General features: G+C 39.6%; 1 protein-coding gene and 2 non-coding genes across 5 annotated transcripts in view; 1 reads left to right on the top strand and 2 right to left on the bottom strand.

Annotated features, from left to right (window-relative positions):
* The window catches only part of pde7a (phosphodiesterase 7A), a 23,196-nt gene extending 10,285 nt beyond the window's left edge, over nt 1–12,911 (bottom strand). For 2 of the 3 annotated variants that reach the window (XM_023416989.2, XM_023416988.2), the window contains exons 1-2: nt 11,826–12,911; nt 1,329–1,389 (exon numbers count right to left, since the gene is read on the bottom strand). In XM_023416989.2, coding sequence (XP_023272757.1) covers nt 1,329–1,389; nt 11,826–11,963 — 199 coding nt within the window. In that variant the 5' untranslated portion in view covers nt 11,964–12,911. The remainder of the gene's footprint in view (nt 1–1,328; nt 1,390–11,825) is intronic. The other variant, XM_087176791.1, reaches the window with a different exon arrangement.
* Nucleotides 12,912–20,499: 7,588 nt separating this feature from the next.
* On the bottom strand, nt 20,500–20,585 carry trnay-gua (transfer RNA tyrosine (anticodon GUA)). The gene is given in 2 exon segments: nt 20,500–20,535; nt 20,549–20,585. It is a non-coding gene; the product is annotated as a tRNA-Tyr (tRNA).
* A 453-nt stretch (nt 20,586–21,038) lies between these two features.
* trnaa-agc (transfer RNA alanine (anticodon AGC)) lies at nt 21,039–21,111 on the top strand. Its single transcript has one exon. It is a non-coding gene; the product is annotated as a tRNA-Ala (tRNA).
* The last annotated feature ends 282 nt before the right edge of the window (nt 21,112–21,393 follow it).

The raw sequence follows: 21,393 nt of genomic DNA on the forward strand, positions 1-21,393 counted from the left end.
CTATAGTATTGAACCTTTTCCAAATATTCTAATTTTCTGAGATTTGGAATTTGGGGTTTTCAAAAACTGTAAGCCATGATCATCAAGATTATAACAAATAAAGCCTTGACATATCTCACTTTGCATGTACTGAGTTTATATCACGTGTTAGTTTCACATTTGAAGTTGAATTGCTGACTTGAATGAACTTTTGAACAATATTCTAATTTTTTGAGTTTCACCTGTATATCTGTCACATCTGCAGATGCATGTGCTAGGGTTCAGCATGCGTGTGTGTGCGCTTGTGTGATTAGTGTGTTTTAAGAGTCACAGGGTCCATGTTTCCCCTGCGGTGCATTAGTGCTGGTGCTCTGGGGTGGATGTAGGTCATGTCATTATAACTGATGTGGTGAAAGCTCTGAGTCCTGCTATTTGAAAGCACATCAGCATTAACTTGGCGGACTGAACCCTGGCCCGCGCAAACACCAGTCTGCATTAGCGTGCCTCTCCTCACACACAATTTAATATAAAATCTACAGAGACAGATGCTTTATGCTGGTGACGTATGAGCCTGCCATCATACTTAGCCAAGTAAAATGATTAAAAAGCTAAAGCTCCTTCAGTCAGCTCAATAAATTGCTGCTATTCTGACTAGATACACGTGGCAGTCAACTCCAGGGCATTATCAAGCTGGAGAGGAGCAAAGTATAGCAATATAATGTGAAAGCTACAGTAAACAGGATTTCAACAAAGACATTCAGTAAGCCCTAAACTGCCCCTACTATTTAATGCTCCCTGCCTACTCATCACGCTTCACAGCAACAATCTGATGTCTATGAACGACAGTGACACTTTAACATTGTGAGCAATTCTACTTTCTTTCTTTGTGGCTGCTCACTCCCAGCCAACAGCATCAGATCTACTAATTAAAGTGGTAAAAGTTGCATGTGAAGGCACATCTGTGTGTGTGGTAGACTGATGTCAGGGGTGAACCCAGGCTCTAATCTCACCACTATCCCCAATAACCTTATTGACTAGGAAGCCGAGGCTGGCTGCCTCCTAGACACATCTGGCTCCATCTGCCTCGCAGAGCTATGAGCGCTGCCTCCTCCCATCCATTTTCTAAACTGCTTATCCTGTTTAGAGTCGCTCAGGGCAGCACTGGGCAAATGGACACACACACAGACACATGTACATAAACACAAAACCCACTCTGGCAGTGAACCTTTAGTCTATTTAGGGTTCAAATGAAATTCTGTTCTCTTAACAAGTCTGATCAAACTTCAAAGACACTCTGTGACACTGTGTGAGTGTGCATGTGTATGCATCAAGAGTGGGGAAACACTTACCTAGCATACGAATATACAGTGCTGTCTGGTCAGAGCTGTCGTAGGATATGGCCCCTCGTCTCTGAACAGACACAAAGGAATATCATCAACAACTGTTCAAAGTTTGCACCAATATAATGTTGCAGTTATATTATGACACCAATGCGATAGGTGCCAACAGTGGGTGTTAGGCCCGAAATGATCACAACCTCATATCCCCTGAAACACACACCTCAAAAATACTAAATACAGGCAATTTTTAATTTAATTTTTAATCTGCTGTGTGTGTGTGTGTGTGTGTGTGTATATGCGTGCGTGCATACACCGTTACCCTGATAAACATGTTTCAGCTCCATATCATCAGCCTGATATGGCATTTACACTGCTGCTATCAGTCATGTGAGAAACATTTGAGTGATGTGGACAAACAAACACACACACACACACACACACACACACACAGCATTTCCCATAAACAGAAATTACTTTATGATCCATTTTCAGAATAGATCTGCCCCCACCAAGGTTTGCAGTCATATTTTTTACAGTATAATACAGTACAGTAGAAAATTCACAAAGTATTAAAAAGTATATGTTATTATATAAGTATATTTCTTCCCTAATCTGACGTCATCAGGTGAATACAATTTGAATGATTTGAATTTGTATTTGAATTGACTTCAGTGGAACTGACAACCCCCCCATTCCTCAATAGCAGAGTATTTGATACCTTTTTTGATACATACAACTTAATAATTAATATCGTTCTGGACAGCATCTTTATATCTAAATTTCCTTCCTTGCAAGATCAATCTGATAATCTAAACTCGACACTTCTTGCAGCTGTATCACAAGCAGACTTTTTTCTAAAAAGTAGCTCCAGGGAGTGTCGATGTCCATCAAGTATAGTGACCATCTGCGAACCATTTACTCATTGAAAGCTGATCTGGGTATTTGATTTCGATTTTTTCCTCAACAATGTGTACTGAAGAAACACAAAAGGCAATGAAGTGGCTGAATGTAAGGCTAAAACAGAATAAGGATGCTGTGTCAATCTTGGAGAATGAACAGGAGCGTTGTGCAACTTTATAGTTTCCAGCGTTGTGCTACTATGTTAAAGGGTTTCTTAGTGGTGAATGCTGCACATAAAAAAAAATTGAAGAGTAGTAATTGAAAAGCATTTGTCACCTTGAGCAACTGTATATCTTTATAAACAATTAAACTACTATAAATCCCACCATCGTGATGAGCTTTAGTCATCTCATCCCTTACTCTACAGAAAACATGTTTGAATCAAAGTGGTGGATCTAAAGTTGATCAGGTGTCACAAACCTCACACTACAAGACAACCAAGAAAAAATGCTTTTTATCTCTGTCCTCCAAGGATCAGGACAGGCCAAAATAGCCATGATTCTCTTCCAGTAAGAGGTCATCTATTCCTAGTGCCATTCCTGTGCTATGAACATACATCACCTACATGATGGTGTGTGATCATGCTTTTTCAAGGCCTGAAAGGGCAGGGATGTCCAACCTGTTTCAAACTTGTCAAAACATGAAACATGAAATTGTGGCACAAATTCCTACTGGTGTATCACTTCACATCGCTCATATCATTCACTCCTAAGCACGACATAATATACAGTATAAACTAAAGTAAACTGAACTCTGAGATCAGAACTTCCATTCTAATAAACACTATAACTCTGAGTGAGTCAACAATCAAATTACATCAAGTCAAATCCGATCACAGTTTCCTGAAAGAAACATTAGATGTGCATGTTTTGAATAAGTCAGTTATTTATACTGGCTCTGGAAAGTTTCCAGTGTTGCATCAAACATATCAACAATAAAAAAAAATGAAACAAGAAAAAAATCCCATTACGATTCTGGAGTTACCACTGATCTACTGTGAAATTAAACAATGTTATATCTGGTTTGAACAAAAGTTCTTCTGTTGATCTCGGAAGGGGAACAAAATATGGATAAAAGATCCCAGCAAATAAAGTTGATAAGTTGTCCATTTCATCTTCACTTGCACCTACAACACAATTTAGTGCCAACAGTGGTAGTTGCAGCAAGTGTAACAGTGGTTAGTGCATATTTGCTATGTCGAGAGAAAGCTGCTCTGGGTTACACTGAGGTGTTGGCTCACCTCTCGCTGCACTCCACACATCCTGGCCCGCCTCCAGGCTGACTCTCCAGTCTCCCCTCTGGGGCTACCCTCATCTAGGGTTACCCATTCCACAGGGAGCCTGTATGACCAGCCGGCTGGCTCACTGACTGACATGCTGCTAGACTGATGGACTAGCTGTCTGGTACTACAGACTGTTTATGAAACGGACTAGTGTTTGGCCCGGTGATAGCCAACTTGTTGACTTGCTAGCTGACTGAATGACAAAAGGGGCTGACTGGACAGATAACTCATAGTCAAGTCTGGCCACCTCCACACCAACCAACCTCTGGGGTCCCTTCACCAGTCCAAAGAAAGCCAAAGAGTTTTGAAGTTATATCTCCAGATACTCTTAAAAACTGAGAACATGAACAAACAACTAAAAAACTAATAGAAAGACAAGGTCATACTATGGTCATATGATATAAAGACTGAACCAGAGCACAGTGATAGGGCTGATATATCTGTCTAGGACCATTTAATGACAACTATGAACTGGTCACACCACAAACACATGCAAAGGCAAATGTACATGCTTGTATACGCATTACTTCATATCCTTAGGGTTACTATGAATCTCCTTCACACACATACAACTTGACACTGTCTGTCCTCTAAGCTCATGACAGCCGCCAATCCAAAGCTAATATTTTACCGGCTAGCAAACAGCTTGACTCAGGGTGGGTAATCTGCAAAGCTGTATTTTAGTGTCAACAGGCCTCTGTGTTTACACACAGCACCGGTGGTTAGTGTGAGCATTATAGATTGTGTGTATGTACGCATGGGCTGTGTGTGTCTGATTTTGTGTATGCATGTGTCAGAGGGTTGGTATCGGCTGTAACATGCGTGGGAACTGTATAATTCTGGCTCTCGGGCTGGGAATGAAAAGAGTGACCAGCCCTGCCAACAAGTGCCCAAACAAACCTTTTGGCCAAAGCTTGCAACACACAAATGCACACACGCACGCACTGTTACTGGTGCTGCCACCAGTTGGCACTTAAGTGGATACCGGCATGTGCTCCCTTGTGAGCTGTAAGAAGGAGGCGACAGAGAAAACACTTTGTCAATGTCACATTCCCTCTGTGAATGGAGGGCAAAGTCACATTTTACCCTTGAAACGGCCAGCCCACAACACACACCCCTGCCATGCCTTGCAGTGCCAACACACACGAAACCATCCGCCCGTGCTCCTGTCATGGTCCGACATTAACTTCAGTACCTTTGTAAGCTGTGTGTTTTGGGCATTTATGCTTCACAGCTGAGGGTGATGGGAAATAAGGGAGACAGAGATACAGAATGTCAACGGCAGGACATGAATGTACTCTCATAGATGCGCAGTTCATTTATTAAATCTAACATAAGTTTGACGACTGTGATTTGTTGTCATTCTTTGCACACGCTTATCAGAAATTTCAATCACATGAAACACTCAGAATGCAGTGCAGCAGAAGTTAATCTCCTTTTTAAAATACCTATCCATTTGAGCTGCGCATCTGATCTAAAAGTTTTCCACACTGTATTCACATGTTAGTATCAGCATCAGAACTTGGTAGATAAAATATTGTTTTATTATAAAAGTCAGAAGCCTGTTTTGGATTTCAGAAACAGTATGTTTTGCTTGTTTGTATTTCTACTGCATCTTTAGTTCACAGTGAACTGAATAATAAAACCTTTCCACCAGCAGCTACAGGAGGTCCTGACTTGGTCACTGAGAATAGTGACCGACTGTTAACTCCTTTGTTTGATAAAAACTGTTTTATTTTTATTTGTATTTTTCAAAGAATTTTACTCTGTGGGTCCGGCTTAAGTTTTGCAAAGTAAATGGACTGGTTATACAAAGACAATCAAACAACAGACACAGCAGAGGTGAATCTCAATCCACCAACTTGAAAGATGTGTGGTACAATGCCCATATCTCAGGTTCTGATCATGGTTGCTTACAGGTGAGTCACAGCAAAGGCATCCAGCTTAATGGAAATCTGCCAGTTGATCATAGACTGATTGAAGAAAAGCACAAACAAAACACCTGAGACATCACAAATGGGTTTCTTAGGGAACATTTGAAGCTTGGATTTCAGCTTACACTTAAACACCATCTTAGTCAGTCATAACTGACTATGGCAAACTAACTATGGGAAGTCTGGACGGGACTGAGCAAGTAAATACACTCAAACAAGCCTTAAAAACATCTCCTGATGAATGAGTTTCAAATAGCCCACCAGGGTACACATAGACAAGGACTGAAATTGAAATAGCAAAATCTTTTTGCAGGAAAGATTGTTCATTTCAAGAGAGAAATGTTGGATTTTTCAAATGACATTAATACAGCGCCAGCATCTAGTGGCTTATGCTTTGGCTTCACTGCTGAGCCTTACTGGTTGCCAGTTTGCATTTGACCCACAGCCTCTGGCATCAAACAAGGCGAGGCTGGGATTAAAATTTCTACCGACCTGTCGGCCTAAGGTGTTTTTTTCTTTTCTCTTCAGGCTCATGCAAAACTGGGGTGTAAAGGGAAAAGTTGGACTCACATGTTTATTAAGGAATTAAGTCATCATCTATCCATCTCTGATGTATCCTGGACAGAGATAACCTTTTGGAACATCCAGAAATACAACAGGTCTTTTTTTTTTAAATCTCTCCTTGCCCCAAGAATTAGTATTCCAGACAGGAAAATACATGTATATGTAGTCAAATCAAGTCACAGCTTAGTACTACACAGTTAAGTGCTTACTCAAACCTTAGTTTATTTTACCACTTACATTTTGTCTGTTTGCTTGTGTGAGTGAGAAAGCTAACTCAAAACTGAGTATTAGTAGTTTTAGTAGTTGAGTATAGTATTTCATTGTGAAATAAGCCTATGAATATACTTCAAATGAAATTACTCTTGGAGTATTTTCCAGAAAAAAAAAATTGGGATTTACAACTATAAGAGGCACCAAACTGGATTAAAGCAAACTTTGTAGGTACATTTAACTGGTTAATAATGTCACAAATTGGTTGCAGGCCACGTATTTTTCTTTTCACTTCCATTAAGTTTTATAACTAAGTAAAACTGTACTCTTATTTTTGAGGAATATATGGAAACATGTCATCCCGTTTGGGTGCCTTTAGCCGAACACCTAGAATTGCAGTCAATTGGTATTTGCTCACAGTAGTCTGAGAACTAGCCAATTTCACCTTTTTACGTGGGTTTACTACTAGCATAACTGCAATTCCACATAAGCTTGTTTACATATGGTTCCATTTCTTATCTCAGCTTAGTCACACTGCTTGGGGTCACGCCAGTAAGGTTTCTGAGGTCAAGGGGTCACATGATGTCAAAACTTCAGACTGTGTAAGTAACCCCAGCACTTCAGTGTTTGTCATTTTCAGACTCCTACAGCTAAATAGATGCTAACAACATCAGAAATGTTCAGAAATGTGTATTCAAGTAACCTAATTGGACTCTGAAATTCTGCGAGTGAGGTGTGTTGAATGTCTGCTTTTTGTTCCCATGAATGTTTGCTCAAAGCAAACAGACTAATGTACTGTGTATCTGCATGTTTAAATCAAAAGGCACCGGCTGAGTTGCAAGAACTCATATTTAAAACAGCTCAGTGGCTTTTTCAAACATTCTCTCTTGTCATCATAGCGTTGCGATTGAGCTGATATTGTAGTCTTACGACCTTTGAATGGTATTCAACGGTACAGTGCACACTACAGCATTCTCACACTTCCTTGTTTCAAACAAGCATAAAACTTTTACGATGTCACTTAGCTTTAAAATTGGGTTTTAGCTGAAAGCAGGCCTATTGCATAGTCAGTAAGTCAGCTAGGGCTGAGCAAATGAGGAAGCCAGCAGTATTCCTATAAACTGACATATCAGAAACAAAACAGTGCACACACGCACACCACACACACATGTAAATTCCCGAGATAAAAGCAGCAGGACTCAGCACGGTTTCATAAACTGAAAGCTTCCTTCTGAGTTATGACCTCTTGCAGCGCTGTGCTGTGTGGGACGACACATTCCAGTAACTGAGTGCTAGGCCATAAATGTGGACAGGTTTGGAGTGAGTGAGTATGTGCGTGTTTGTGCACCAGCTGCTGCATACACAAAAGCCCTAGATGGAGCCTACCTGTTGTAAGAGTGTTTTATGAGAACACTGTTCACTTTGATACACTCCAGCTGCAGCAAGTGTTTCAGAGAGGGCTGCTGGTTTGAGGAGAGGCCTGGGGTGAATTGGCCCTATGCCTTAGTCGGCGAATGACAGGGCGGTATTGTGGCAAAAGACCAAAGCAGCATGTTTGTCGAGCAGTAGGCTAATATATCTAAAGCCTATGTTTTTTTTGTTTTTTTTAAATGGTAGGTTAAGTGTCATAAAATGATTTAATCCTTCTTTACACAGAGAGCTTTAAGGGGCCTTGTATAAATGTGCTTTTAGCTGTGCTCTATGAAACAAGTAAAATCAAGGGTGGGGAAAGGGGGAGACTTGCTGTGAACCCTGCGCAGGAATTTCATTCATTTCAAACATCATCCCCAGCCTCTAATTACTTCTCTGGGCCAACTTAAAGCCACCCCCCTCGTTTGGATGTTCCTAAGCTTCTGAGGAGGGCAAACAAACCCCAGGTCTCACCTGTGGACAACTGGACAACTATTTGAGGTTTAAAACTAGTAACACTGGTAACTAATTTCTCCCTTCCTGTACAGGCTCATCTCATATGTCTATAGGAACTACAGGAAATATGATTAATATTCAGCCAGAGCAGTTGGCCCCTGACATTGTGTCCGTTAGTGTGTTGATGTGTGGAGCCACATTCTCACGGCCGATTGCACTCGACACTGCAGCACAAAAACAGAATGGTCATGTGATAAGAGGGGCCCCTTACAGAGAGAGACAGACGGGCAGAGAAAGAGGGAGAGTGTGTATGTTTAAATGAAGACTGGATGTAAGATTAGGCTCCAGTATATTTACTAAATAATACACATCCTTGCTTAATAACAAACAGAACCGTGCTTTCCAGCTCATTCATGCTAATTTCTGAGAAAACCTAACTTTTGGCAATGTAAGGGTTAAAGTTTGTGTGAAAGGTTGTGAAACACCAGGCTCAGAGTCTGAACGGCTCCTTCAGCATTCTTACCACATCCTGAAACGACGTCAATCCGATGGCACTGAGCAGAAAAAACCCTTATCGGTTCAGTTAAAATCAACAAAGTAACTCCCTCAGAAAGAAGCACTGTTGTGTATTCCTTATCAGACTCTGCACAGAAACATCCATATTGTGGATGAAACAAGTAGCGCTGTCTTCCACCCTTACGCACATCATCTCCTGTGCCTAAAGATCTAAAATGAGAAGGAGTCGATCTAGGGTCAGTGACTAACGTACACTTGATGGTATCTCTGACTGTGATATGACAGACTGAGATGACAACAGATCAGTGTTTCCGGTTTAAGCTGCTTTCCTCCCATTATGGCCAAAAGTCATGTGACTACTCAGACCACATCAATATCACGCATCTGTTTATTGATTCTTGTATCTCTGCTGGATTTTTCTTCTTTCTTCTTTTTGAAAAAGTTTTCAATTACGCAGCCTCATCAGAATTATGTGACTGTGTGTGAGAGTGTGTTACAAGTACCAAATCATGACAGCACACATCCTTGCAGTGGCTGAGATGTGTGCAGTAATGCCAAACAACCTTTATGCTGCAAATATATGTGTGACTTTATGGGAACCACACAACTCTTTGCTATGTTCTCCTCTTGTACTCCTGGTCTTTTAGTTCTGCATGAACCTCATCTCAGTGCTGCGTTTGCCCTTCACTCCAGAGAAGCCAGAGGGTACCAACACGCATCACTACATACAAGCAACATGCAAATCATCTTCCACTTCACTTTTAGGAATTAATCAACAATCAGCCAACATGTTTTGTAATAAAAACAATTGCAGCATTGTAATAGATAAATGAGCCCATTTATTTATTGCCTTTGCCGTTTTCAACGCCTCTTCAACAGCATATTCACACCCAATCATAAGCATTCCATGACCACAGAGTGACATATTCTTCTGAGACTCTATCACGTCCTCAACTCTACTCTTTCGTCCTCTGTTTACAAGAGGAAATGTCTTCATCTGCGGAGGAAGGGGAGGAGGGGGGTAAAGGAAAAAGAGAAAGAAAGAGGGGAGCTTGTGAGTGAGCAGAACAAGATAGCCAGGGAAAGAAAAGAGACTGAGACTCTGGCCATCTGTGAGTCTGGCAGCAAGCCAAACCACTGCCCACAGAGCCCAGGCACATGCCTAACTGCCTCTTTCTGCAATGGTAGTCCAGCCCTGCTTCCACAAACAACAGGCCTGTGGAACCACACACAAAAACACAGCAGCCACCAAGGACAAATGCACCCTTATGGTCATAAATAGGGCCCGAAACACAATATTTGTAGAAGTGTAATTGCTCCGTGACAAAGGCTGAGTGACATTGCCGTATGCGTGCATGTATGTTAACCCAGTTCTGCCAATGTTGAGGGAGAAAAAAAAAAGATAAACGACAATGTCAGCATGTCTTTATGTTGAATTAATGAACCCCTCACTGTTGCTGGCTTTTTTTTCCTTTTTTTTTTTTACATAAAGCCTTTAAGTCTTTGTAAACCTTATGCGTTTAAATAATGTTTCCACAAAAATTACATACATCATAACTGTTTCACTGATAGCTCGATTAACACTACAGAGTGCACTGCTTTTAGGAAATGAACCTTTTTTTCACAACAAAGGAGCACAATAACAGCACATCTCACACCTGCCGATTGAAAATGAACTCTGGCCCAACTGAGATATCAACGGGTGAACCTGACCACAAGACACAATAGCCTTACACGTGTGTTTGTATGCAGAGAATAAGCAATGTAGCATTATGCCAAGATGGATTTTCTCCAACTTAGCATTAAGTCTCCGATAGCTAGGAATCCCTCACTTGCCCTGCAAAGGCCAACAGTATATTTTTATAATTCTTCCTAACTAAGGCACATAGTGATGATAGTGTGACAGAATAATGATTGCAAGTATGGAGTGAATGGATGGATGGATGGATGGCTGAACTGATGGTCAAAAAAGTCATGTCCAACCAATTTATCCAAGATTTAATGGCATCTCTTGAAAACACTGATAACCCAGTGAAAAAAAACCCACTGAGGGAGACACACATTGGGGGCTTTTGATAGCCAAGGCAATGCTATGCTATGGAAGGCTATGCATTAGTCTTTGAAAAAGCTGCCTGTGATGGTGTGGTAGGTTCAAAGCAGACACACATGGGTGGTTATGTGGAGCAGGGTCCCGCACAAAGCACTAATGGACAGCCCATTGAAGAGGTCGCTAACATAGTCAAAGACGGTGACTTAATACTTAGTTAATGTGTTAGGAGATGCCATGCAATGCTGTGAGGGTGTGTTCATGAACAACTGGTGGGATGTGACCCAAAGAGATGAGAACACATTGTGCTGCTTTTGTGCAAAACTACTGAAGCAATAGTAAGGTTGTTATTTCATTTTAAAAACTGTACCACTGTGGGGAAGGAGTTCATTGACTCATGACTTAACGTGCAACTTTTCTCTGAGCTAAAGTTGCAGGCACACGTGTGTTACAGTTAGTTGAGCAAGTGTACTTGTCAACGGCATAATGGATGGTTCATCTTCTGAGACACAAGCTCATACACAACTGCGTCTCAATGCTTGGCTAATGCATTGGGGATGCATTGTACTGGCGTGACAGTTTTTCTGTGTACATGAAAGTCAAGCAAAACCTGAGCCCACAACATGAAGACTGTTATTGTGGCCTACCTGTTCTTTTCTGTCACCACAGAGAAAAAATATAGACACAGGCTTACCAGAGGCACATTTTCAAAAGTTCAAGACTCTTGAGAAAGCAGGAAGTTCAAGTATGACTCAATGATTTATGTTTCTTCTGTCAATGTGTCAAGGGATGTTAACATAAACATGAGTGTGGCACGTTCCTTCTGACATATGTAGCAAGTCCCAGGAGTACACTGTTGGCTAAAGTGTAAGCCAAGAGGCCCCTTATCTGTAGGCAACATGCACAAATGCAAACTGGTTTTAAGAGATGGCTACTTGGTGCGTGCTTTAGGTCTAAGAGATAAGAAAATGTTGCGTGCATCTGTGCAAGTGAGTGTTCACTGTGTGTGTGTTAGGGCCTAGATATCCAACAACCACCTGCAAGATTCCTGTGGATTATTGATATATTTGTTAAAAAGGTGCCGGTTTTGAGGCCTGTGCCATTCCCAGAGTCAAACCCACTGTGACTAAATCATACACAAATTACGATAGGTTGAGTTATTTTTCTTTTTTTTTTTTTTTTTTTACCTGTGACAGCTGTCTTGGATCAGGAGCCCCGAAGAGAGAAGAGCTGGAGCTGAAACTAATGGCTCCCCTCCGGCTGAGGACATGCTTGGGAACCGGCCTGTCTAGAGGCAAAACCGGCAGCTGATAACATACTTCCATTGAATAGTCGGGGCTGGATCCGGATCAAAAATATTAAAAAAAAAAAAAAAAAAAAAAAAAAAAAAAAAAAAAAAAAAAAAAAAAAAAAAAAAAAATCAAATATATAATGAAAAATATAACAAATGCAATGCGAAAATAGATGACTGGTGAATTAGAAAATCTCCCCAAGCCGAAAAAATCTTTCAATATTGTGGTAACGATCTGCTATCGAGCTGCAAAGTATTTCTGTTCATTATGAGCGACTCAAAACTTGCCCAGATCGCCTTCATTGATGCTGCGTCTTCTCTACCTCCACCGTTTCACCTCCTTTGGTGTCATTCTGTAGGAAAATTTTCATGCTGCTGTTGCATTTGCTCCTTTCCTTCTCATTTTACTCAAATCCAGGCCCACGGACGACGAGACCGTCTTGCCATTTTCTGGGTCTTTATGAAAACGCTTCCTCATTTTCAAACCAGAAAAAAACGTCCGCTCATTTGCGTTTCGTGGCGTTTACAGATCCGCATATCACATATCCCGAAATGAAAACAAAAGGCACGACCACTTCCAAAAATGTCATCAACATATCATATTGTATGCAACACCGGTGGATGAAGTGAGGCAGCTCCGAGATGTGAGACCTTGTCAGCCGTAGCCGGGAGGTTTTCTCTTATTCAGACTGAAACCGTTGGCGAAATATAATCAAAATGTAGACCTTTTCCGTCTTTTTTCAGAAGCTGCATGATGAAGGAGCCGTTGTCTAATTCACCGCTGACCGTAAAGCAGAAAGTGTCTGGCTCAGAGAGGGGAACCCCGACGTTCATCTCATTCACTGCGATTCCGGTGGGTTTAAAGGACACGTAATGGCACGTTACGCAAAACTACCAACCGAAAAACGACAAATTAACAACCTAAAGTGTGTATTTTTCTCTACAACTACCTACCTATCGTCCTAAACATTAGCCTACTGTATGGTTTAAAAACGCACACACCACCTGCCAGAGATGGTGCTGTTGGAGCGAGCAAAAAACGCCCTTGTCTAAGCTCGACCAATGGCGACGAGGCAGGTATAGTAACCTGAACGCTGATTGGACAACTTTGCTTACGAGGTATATAACGACTTTAAGGATTAGCTATGCGGACAGGGCGATCCCAAGACCTATATGAGCAGTCGTTTGCAGACGGCGTGGACTTTCTCAAGGGTATTCCTCAACAACGGGGCTTGCCCTGCAGCGGTCCACATCATTGCCTGTGATTACCTTCCTCTCATGACTCATACTACTTGGGAGCTGAGACTCACCGGGAGTTTGAAATACAGTCTAGGAAATACAGCAAAATGTTGTAGCTCTGTTAGGCTGAGACAATTTGCTCCATATGACTATGTGTGGTGACTCAAGACACATGCACTTTACATTGTAAAGTAGACTAAGAGTTTCGCATTTTATTGCCTGCATGTACTGTTTGGTTTTATCTGTCTGCACCAAAATGCATCTGAGATACTGGCCTATTGATTTTTTTTTGCATGATAAGGTGTAACTGATCTCATACTGCAGCTGAGTGAATCAAATAAATCTCAGAGAAAAACATACAGCATTTAGGCACTAGAACATGAACATTTTCACTGGAGGTTTCTGTGCCATACCCATGTGCTGGGGGACAATAGATGCCATGGCAACAGTCAGGCCCAGTGCCAGTGGAGGCATAATCCCCCCCCCCCCCTTTCCCATTTCCATGGGTCTGAAAGTAGTTCCCCACAATCATACCCCCCACAAAGAGGTCCTGCATCTTTTCCAGGCAACTAAGGCAACACTGAAAAACACAACACAACAACAAATGTGTCCTTAGATATTGGTACGGGTGGAAAGAGAACTAGAATATTAAACTGAACTAGAGGTTTACAGTAATTTGACTTAGGTGAAGTGATTGTCTTTGAAACCACAACAGCAGCTGTTTTGACTGAGCAAAACATAACAGTTATAGTATGTTCATCTAAAAAGCAACTGTAGTACTCTGATTGAAAGCATGTCACAACTCATGCCCTACCACACAAACTCTCATCAGTTCACCAGTACCTGCCAAGTAGTGAAGTGAACATATTCAACAGATTTTTTGAGAATTTATTTAGAGGGAAAAGAGGATCAAACTTCTATTTAATATCTTCTTAAATTAGCAATAACTGAAGCTCTCTCAGCAACTTTTTCCTTTGCAAACTTGAGTAGAATGCTTAATAAGAAATAGTGTAAGTAATATTGTACAAGTTGAACGATTTAAAAGCTTCTCAATGACTGTAATTTTAATTAATTACTTTCCACCCTGGATGGTGGTAGTTGTGGCTGCAAATACACTCTAAACCTTTTAATTTGATGTTAACTGCTATTTTTTCTCAAGTGTTAGTGTAAATGACTAACATGTCACATCTTGACTTTTAAAGGTATTTGCTCCAAACAGAACAGAGGTCAACCACACATGGGTGGTACTGTTTTTGTATTCACAGTTTATAAACCTGTTGTTGCCAGACAACTCTGAAACTGCTTCATCTGGTATATGACTACGTCAATAGCATGTCACATGTGTGCACACAGGACAGCACATATTTTACACTCACTCCTCTAAGTGTACATGAGGGAAAAGGATTTGGGAAGCATTTGTGTTAATTAATTTCTTCCAGAGCCCCTTTTTTTTTTTTGCCACATTCACACATACATGCAAACTAACACACACCATGCACAGACACACCTTTCTTAGTATGGCAGATGTATTTAACTACTCTAGCATCAGCCTCAGGAGCTTTGGTAAAACAGGTGAGCTGCATACCTGCTGATTCCCCTTGAGGTCACAGGTACTGTATCTGCTTGTGAGGCCCCCAATGCTCCACTCCCCCTTGACTCTAGTCTTGTTGAGAGCTCTCTAGAGGCAGATTGCAATCTGCATTGGTGTCCCTAATTGATTTACCTGGTACCCTCTGACGACACTGTGAGCATCAGTGGAGTTATTAGCTAGTGCTTCATTGCCAGCGCAGCAGTTTTACACCTTTAGTGCTCTCTGACAGATTCTATACGTGCATCTGTAAACACACACACCACCACACATTAACACACGAATACGTGTATGCACACATTCCTGATTTCTGATTTTTCTTAAATTGTATGTGACATAACTGCACATCCTCTTTAAATTTTTCTTGACAAATTAATTGCATTTTCATCCCAATTATTAACTAAATTTGTGGTTATAGTTAACAGTTATCTTACTTATATCAAAATATCTAACTTTCATCGTCAGGATGGACTGAAAGAAAGAAACAGCGTTTTTATACTGCAGTATACTCTTGTATTAGATGCCATTACAACACATTAAAGATGTATCGTTGTGTGTATGTAGAGCCATCTTGTGGTGAAAAAGAGCCCTTACGAAGATGGTGTGGAGCAAAAATTAATTAAAAAAATAATGAGGCTAATAACAGTATATCTCAAGTTCATTTTAAAACAGTAAGGTTTTAGTTTGGTTTCTAATCAGATGGTATTAACTGTGCAGTAATAAACTGATATTAGGTTTTCTATTTGGCTTATATTCTCCAATGTACTGACAACTACACTATATAATGCCTCCCACATACAAACATGTCTCAAACCTTGAACATCATCTTTGTGCAACGCTTGCAGTTTAATCAAAGGTTTTCTATATTTAGATATTTGCAAGGGGTAAAAGTATGTGGTGCTAGTGTAAAATAAGTCGAGAAGTGTTAAACATAATGACCGAGTCCTACATAGCACCAATGTGTGAAAACGTAATTAGTTATTTATGTATCACTGAAGTCACAAACCTCATTTCCATCCACATTATTCATACTTACTGAGAAGAGTATGAATCATAAGATCTAAATGCAGCATTATAACCCCAAGTACAATGTAAGCCCTGTTTGGTGACGACTGCAATGATGTCAGTAGGCAATAGTGCATCTACTGGACATAACCTGCCCTCTTTCTACCACTAGATAGCACCCTTTTACTGTGTTAAAGGTGAGTGGGCTTTGCAATCACACCTTTGTAGTGGCTTCAGTATGATGCTCTTTTAATCAGCATGTAAATTCAGACTGTTTATCGATTGGCATTGTTCCTCTCAAAAATATTTTGATGAATAGAAAAAAAAATAAAAAATAAAAATAAATCATAGGAGAAACAACAACAGAATTCAATCGTCCAAAGATTCATGTACTGTAATAGTGAAGGTTGTTATTTAAACTAGTCATCTCGCACTAGGGCTATCCAAGAAAGGCATAAAATGACCAAAAAATGTGAAAAAAATACATAAAAAATAAGTTGGCAATACGGCTTGTATGGATTTCTTTGTTGAGAATAGGTAAGTTCATTATGTTACCAAGATACAACCACCTACCACTTGTTGAGACACCTGATCCAGATTTAAACGATGAGTAATTGGCCAATCCCAGAGGGTGTGTGTTTTGTCACAGATAATACGCTGTGTACTGTGTACCCAATTTACAGACTAAATCACAAAATCTGTGGGAATTACTATCTTAAGTCACACTATCTCTGCATCAAAGAAAACTTTATCCTACTTTATCCTACACCTTTCCAAGTCTCTTTCTTAGGATCTTAGTCTACAAGTTAAAAGAAACAATTCAGAGACAAGGCTGCACACCATTGTACAACTGTCTTTCAAATAACTTCTAATATCCATGAGAATTGATGTCAAAAGATCCATGATAATGCCTGCATTCTGCATGTCTACTGTACCCTTAGTGCAACCTGCTTAATGCAGGCAGACTATTGTGTAAACACCCAGCTGCTGGATGATGAAATCACCATGCTTCACTACACGTTGAATTAAAGTGTTTGAGATGAGACAATGTGGACTGCTCTCCACATGGTGCAGAGGGTGTGATGTTTGAGCCAGGCTGAGAGAAGCACTTGAATGCTGAGCACATCTCAGCTTCCCATGACCACGAGCTGCAGTTGTGCCTGTTAAAACAGACTGACGTCTCTTTTACGTCATTGTATGGGAGAGGATGTTACATAAAACTAAAAGAAATCTGGCTGTTTGACCTCATCTTTCTTAAGTCAAATATGACATTCAACAAAATTGTGATGGTTACATTGATCACATGAATCCACTATTAACTTATACTTAATGAGCTCATTCCAGACACAGTGTGGTAAATTATGGAAAATGCCAAGGCTTGCCAGCAGAGACTTCAGACTTTTTAGACTTCTATCTAAAGTAAAACAGAATGTGGCTTGTGGTGTAAATGTGCATTCAACTTTTTTCAATGCATCATTATTTGGGTTTTTGTACTGCATAAGTAGTTTGTTTTTACAGTAGCCTCACATGGTTGAACAAAAGACTGCTTGGTTCAATCTGTCTGAAGTGAAGTTTTGCATAATTCAATTCTAAAAGAATTTATGCTCTTCCTGCTTCAAATGCCAATTATCTCAGAAGTTGCTGCTTCTAAAAGAAGTTATGTCCTAAAAATCAGTCAAAAGGATACTGTAAGAACTTTCAAATCGAGTTGAGTTCAAGCAGGAAAAGTCATTGCCACCTTGACAACAACTGGTGATATGTAACAAAGGAGGACTAAAGCAAAGGTGTAACAATAATAACAAGAAAAACATATCTGTATTTTCAATTAAATATGTAAATGCCTAGTTAGATTTTCAGTACATGGTCATTGACCTGGCTTCTATTTAGCAGGTCGTAATAAAGAAAGATGTCAGAAATGCTGCAAGAGTCACTTTCTACCTTAAGAGAAGATCTATTCTCTGTTCTGGGTCTCCTGAATTACCTCCACACAAGAAGCCACTGGGAAGTCTTAAAGGCACACATGGACTTGGAACCATGTCAGAGGATGTTCTGAAGCTCACAGTCTAAATATCAAAAAAGGAAAATAAATGTGAAAACAACTCTATTTTGCACATTATCATGAATTCTGCACACGTGTCTGCTTGTGAAAATGTTTAAAAGTGTGAAGAGTTTACAGTAAACCATCTGTTACTAATGTTTTTGTTTATTTGTGCAATAAAAATGAGTGCAATAGAAATGACCAAGGGATTCACAGATTATTTACTCTTGTTGCTATAATTAAAAAGCTGTCTTGTGAACTTTTAAACTTTGAGAAATTTAATATTTAATCAAGGGTGTTTTTGTACTTTGCTACACATTAAATCACTCAATCACTACAGAATACAAATACTGTCCAAAATCTATACATACTGGTTCAAGCATGACCTCACCAAAAGTTCAACCTCTCACATTGAATGGTCAGTTAGCCCAAGAGCCGACCGACTGACTTTCAGTGTTCAACTTAAAGAATCAAGTCTGAACTCTGACTTTGACTTTGTAAAACAATACAGGAAATACTGCACAGTTTTCTGTCTACGTTTTACTTTTCATAATTACCTTGATTTATTTATTTCTCACAATTACAAGTAGATTTATACTAGTCTTTTCTAGTTTTTTTTTCTATAGATTACATTTGCAGTGAGGTCACAGCATTTTTAGTTATTAGTTAGGGTATAATGGTAAAACTTTCCTGATCACATCCTAAATTAAGGTTTTAACTGAGGGATTTTATTTCAGTGGGTCTGTTTAGGACAAATGTAGAAATGCAGAAATAGACGGTATTGTCTGAGGATGCTTACCAGGACCTTTTAAATCACAGGCAGTGACTGCTTACCATCTGTATGAATACAATATGACTTCCACCTAACTGAAATATTCATACTAGAGAACAGATGGCACCCTTTGCTCTGCTCCCTATTCTGGTCCCATATGCACTTTTATCTTGCTTACGAGCTTGTAGACCTTTCTATGTGTGTTCTAAGTGCATGTGTAACACCTCATGTTGACTATTTTGTGGCTTTAGAATTACCTGCGGATGCTTTTACTATATACTCAAAACACAATGTGCCACCACTGAGCAAAACAGAGGAACATTAGGGTCACACCAAGCTCATTAAAATGGCAGCTTATAGCCTCAAAAGCAGCACTGTCTGGCTTTCATATTGGCTTTTCATCATTAATAAGTCTCCATACTGCTCTTAATTTGCCAATCATCAATCTTTATTACATTTCTATTAACAGGCACTGCCATATTATGAGTCAGACATTAACGGCTTAAAAATTATGAATTCACCTCAATCACAAAGACATAACCCAGAACATCTTCTTAATTAATCTAATCTGAATTCACTTTTTAGCGGTCCATCTAATAGTTAATGAATACTGTATGTAATCATACTAGTTTAGCCTTTTCAAACTACTGATTAGAAATGAATGAAGCGGTATGCCCACAGCATGACAAAGTGACGAGGAAACATCAATTGTAGCAGATCACAGGAAAGGGTATAAACAGGAAGGAGAAATCAGGTGAAAAGGTGTACATGCCTATACTTATCATATACTATGTTAAAAATCAAAGAGTCTGCTATTTTACATTTGCACAGTTTTACAAAACACACCTCACAGAAACTTTATAGCTAAGAGTGGGGTATGAATTCTTTGAGAGATTTCACTTATCTACTATCCTTGAGAGGACATTCAGACTTCATAGATGAATGTAAAATAATTACAACACTCATATACAAGCATGAAATTAAGCATGAATCTATTAATTAAGATGAAATAAATTACTGCACTGCTGTCTAAACACAGAGGACAGAGGCAAGCATTTGTGCAGCAACATAGAAACATGTCCGCCATTACAAAGACACTTGTTTCTGAGTAATCCATTTGAATTTGTTTGCAGTGCAGTTATAGGCCATTTCACAATCAAAGCAAATGATAATGTTTGTTTTCATCACTAGTTTCAACCAAATCAGATTCTAAACAATTACTTTTAAACTCCCTTATGAACAGAGTGCTTGCAGGTGTGATTGGGATTTTTATTTAACATGCAGATCAACAATGCAGAGCATGCAGTATGCTTACTGACAAGACTTCCACTGCAATCAAAGCTGTGCTGAACATTTGTACACTAGCCTTCTTGTCTGACAGTGAAAAACTGTTTCACCAAAGGTTCTACTCATTCTGTCAACAAATGTTTAATTTTTGCTAGGTTAACAGAGGATAGTCAGGCAAATGATGATCAGGATGTTTCAAAAACTTGCTCGATATAAAGACTCTGTTTTTGTCATCTATAATATCAGAATAACAGAAAATGGCATCACATTAGGCACTGCTTTCAAATTCTCCCTAGTAAGTTCATATTTGCTTTAGCAATTTGGAGAAAACCACGAAATGTGTCAGACTGTGAATTCTCTATAGTTTGAGTTAAGCTGAATATAGTTGTATGAATAGCTAAACAAAATAATAATAATAAAAAACAAGAAATTGATATATGTCTTTTCTGGTGTAGTTTTTCTAGTGACACATCATCAAACCAATGCAATCATTGTTTTTCTTTGGAGAGTACAGGCTCTTTAACTTATTTGTCAATACAAAACACTGGCATGTAAAGAATTTAGCACCGTTTCTAATTACACTACCTTTATTTGGCGCAGCTATGGGAAAACACCAATTGCATAATGGGAAAAAGAATCTCTCCTTCGAGCCGGATTCGAACCAGCGACCTAAGGATTACCATGTATCCACTACAGTCCTCCGCTCTACCAACTGAGCTATCGAAGGGAGCTGCTTAAAACCATGGACCTATAATCTTATGAAATCATACTAAGAATCGTGTACATCCACAAGCAAAGATGAACGATGTCGAATGAACGCAGTTTCGCTTTCGTCGCTACATTTCGTTTAAGCTGAAATGACCTAGACTTATGCAAAATCGTTGAAATTATGCCGTGTTCTAGGAGACCCTGTCATTAATGTCACGTTACAGAGACGTGAACATAACAAACTTCGAAAACAATGAGCAGCTCATGCAAATAATTCACGAATGAACGTTAAAGTTAAGTGCTAGCGTTAGTTTGCTGTTGACATTAACGTAGCTAAATTAGCTAGCGCTTCACCTTACTTTCTGCTTAACACAAAAAACTTCTTCAGGTACTGAACAACAAATAACAGAGCAATATGAGGACAAACTACGGCTAGTGTCAAATAGTAGCAGCGGGAATAGCTTGTTTCGAAGGGGAATTAGCTCAAATGGTAGAGCGCTCGCTTAGCATGCGAGAGGTAGCGGGATCGATGCCCGCATTCTCCACTGTTCCTTTTTGTTTACATAAAATTGTACCAATTCACATCAAAGTATTACCTTCCCATCGGGTTGTTTTTAATTTATTTACTTGACTGCTTACTTTAACAATGGAGTAACATATAACAAAGGTTAGTCACAACCCTAGTGTGTGATAGCATTAAGCTAGTTTTCGTTAGCAAGTGCAAAGATCTAGCTAGCTTAACTATTACTAGACAAAAACTTGGTACCTACTAATTTTACAGACGCGAAAATTTGTTCAATGCTAAGTAAAATACTGCTTTCCATTCC

The sequence above is a fragment of the Seriola lalandi genome, unplaced genomic scaffold (assembly GCF_002814215.2).
Source record: "Seriola lalandi dorsalis isolate HSWRI2012SDOR001 ecotype SW California unplaced genomic scaffold, Sedor1 jcf7180002054570, whole genome shotgun sequence".
NCBI lineage: Eukaryota > Metazoa > Chordata > Actinopteri > Carangiformes > Carangidae > Seriola > Seriola lalandi.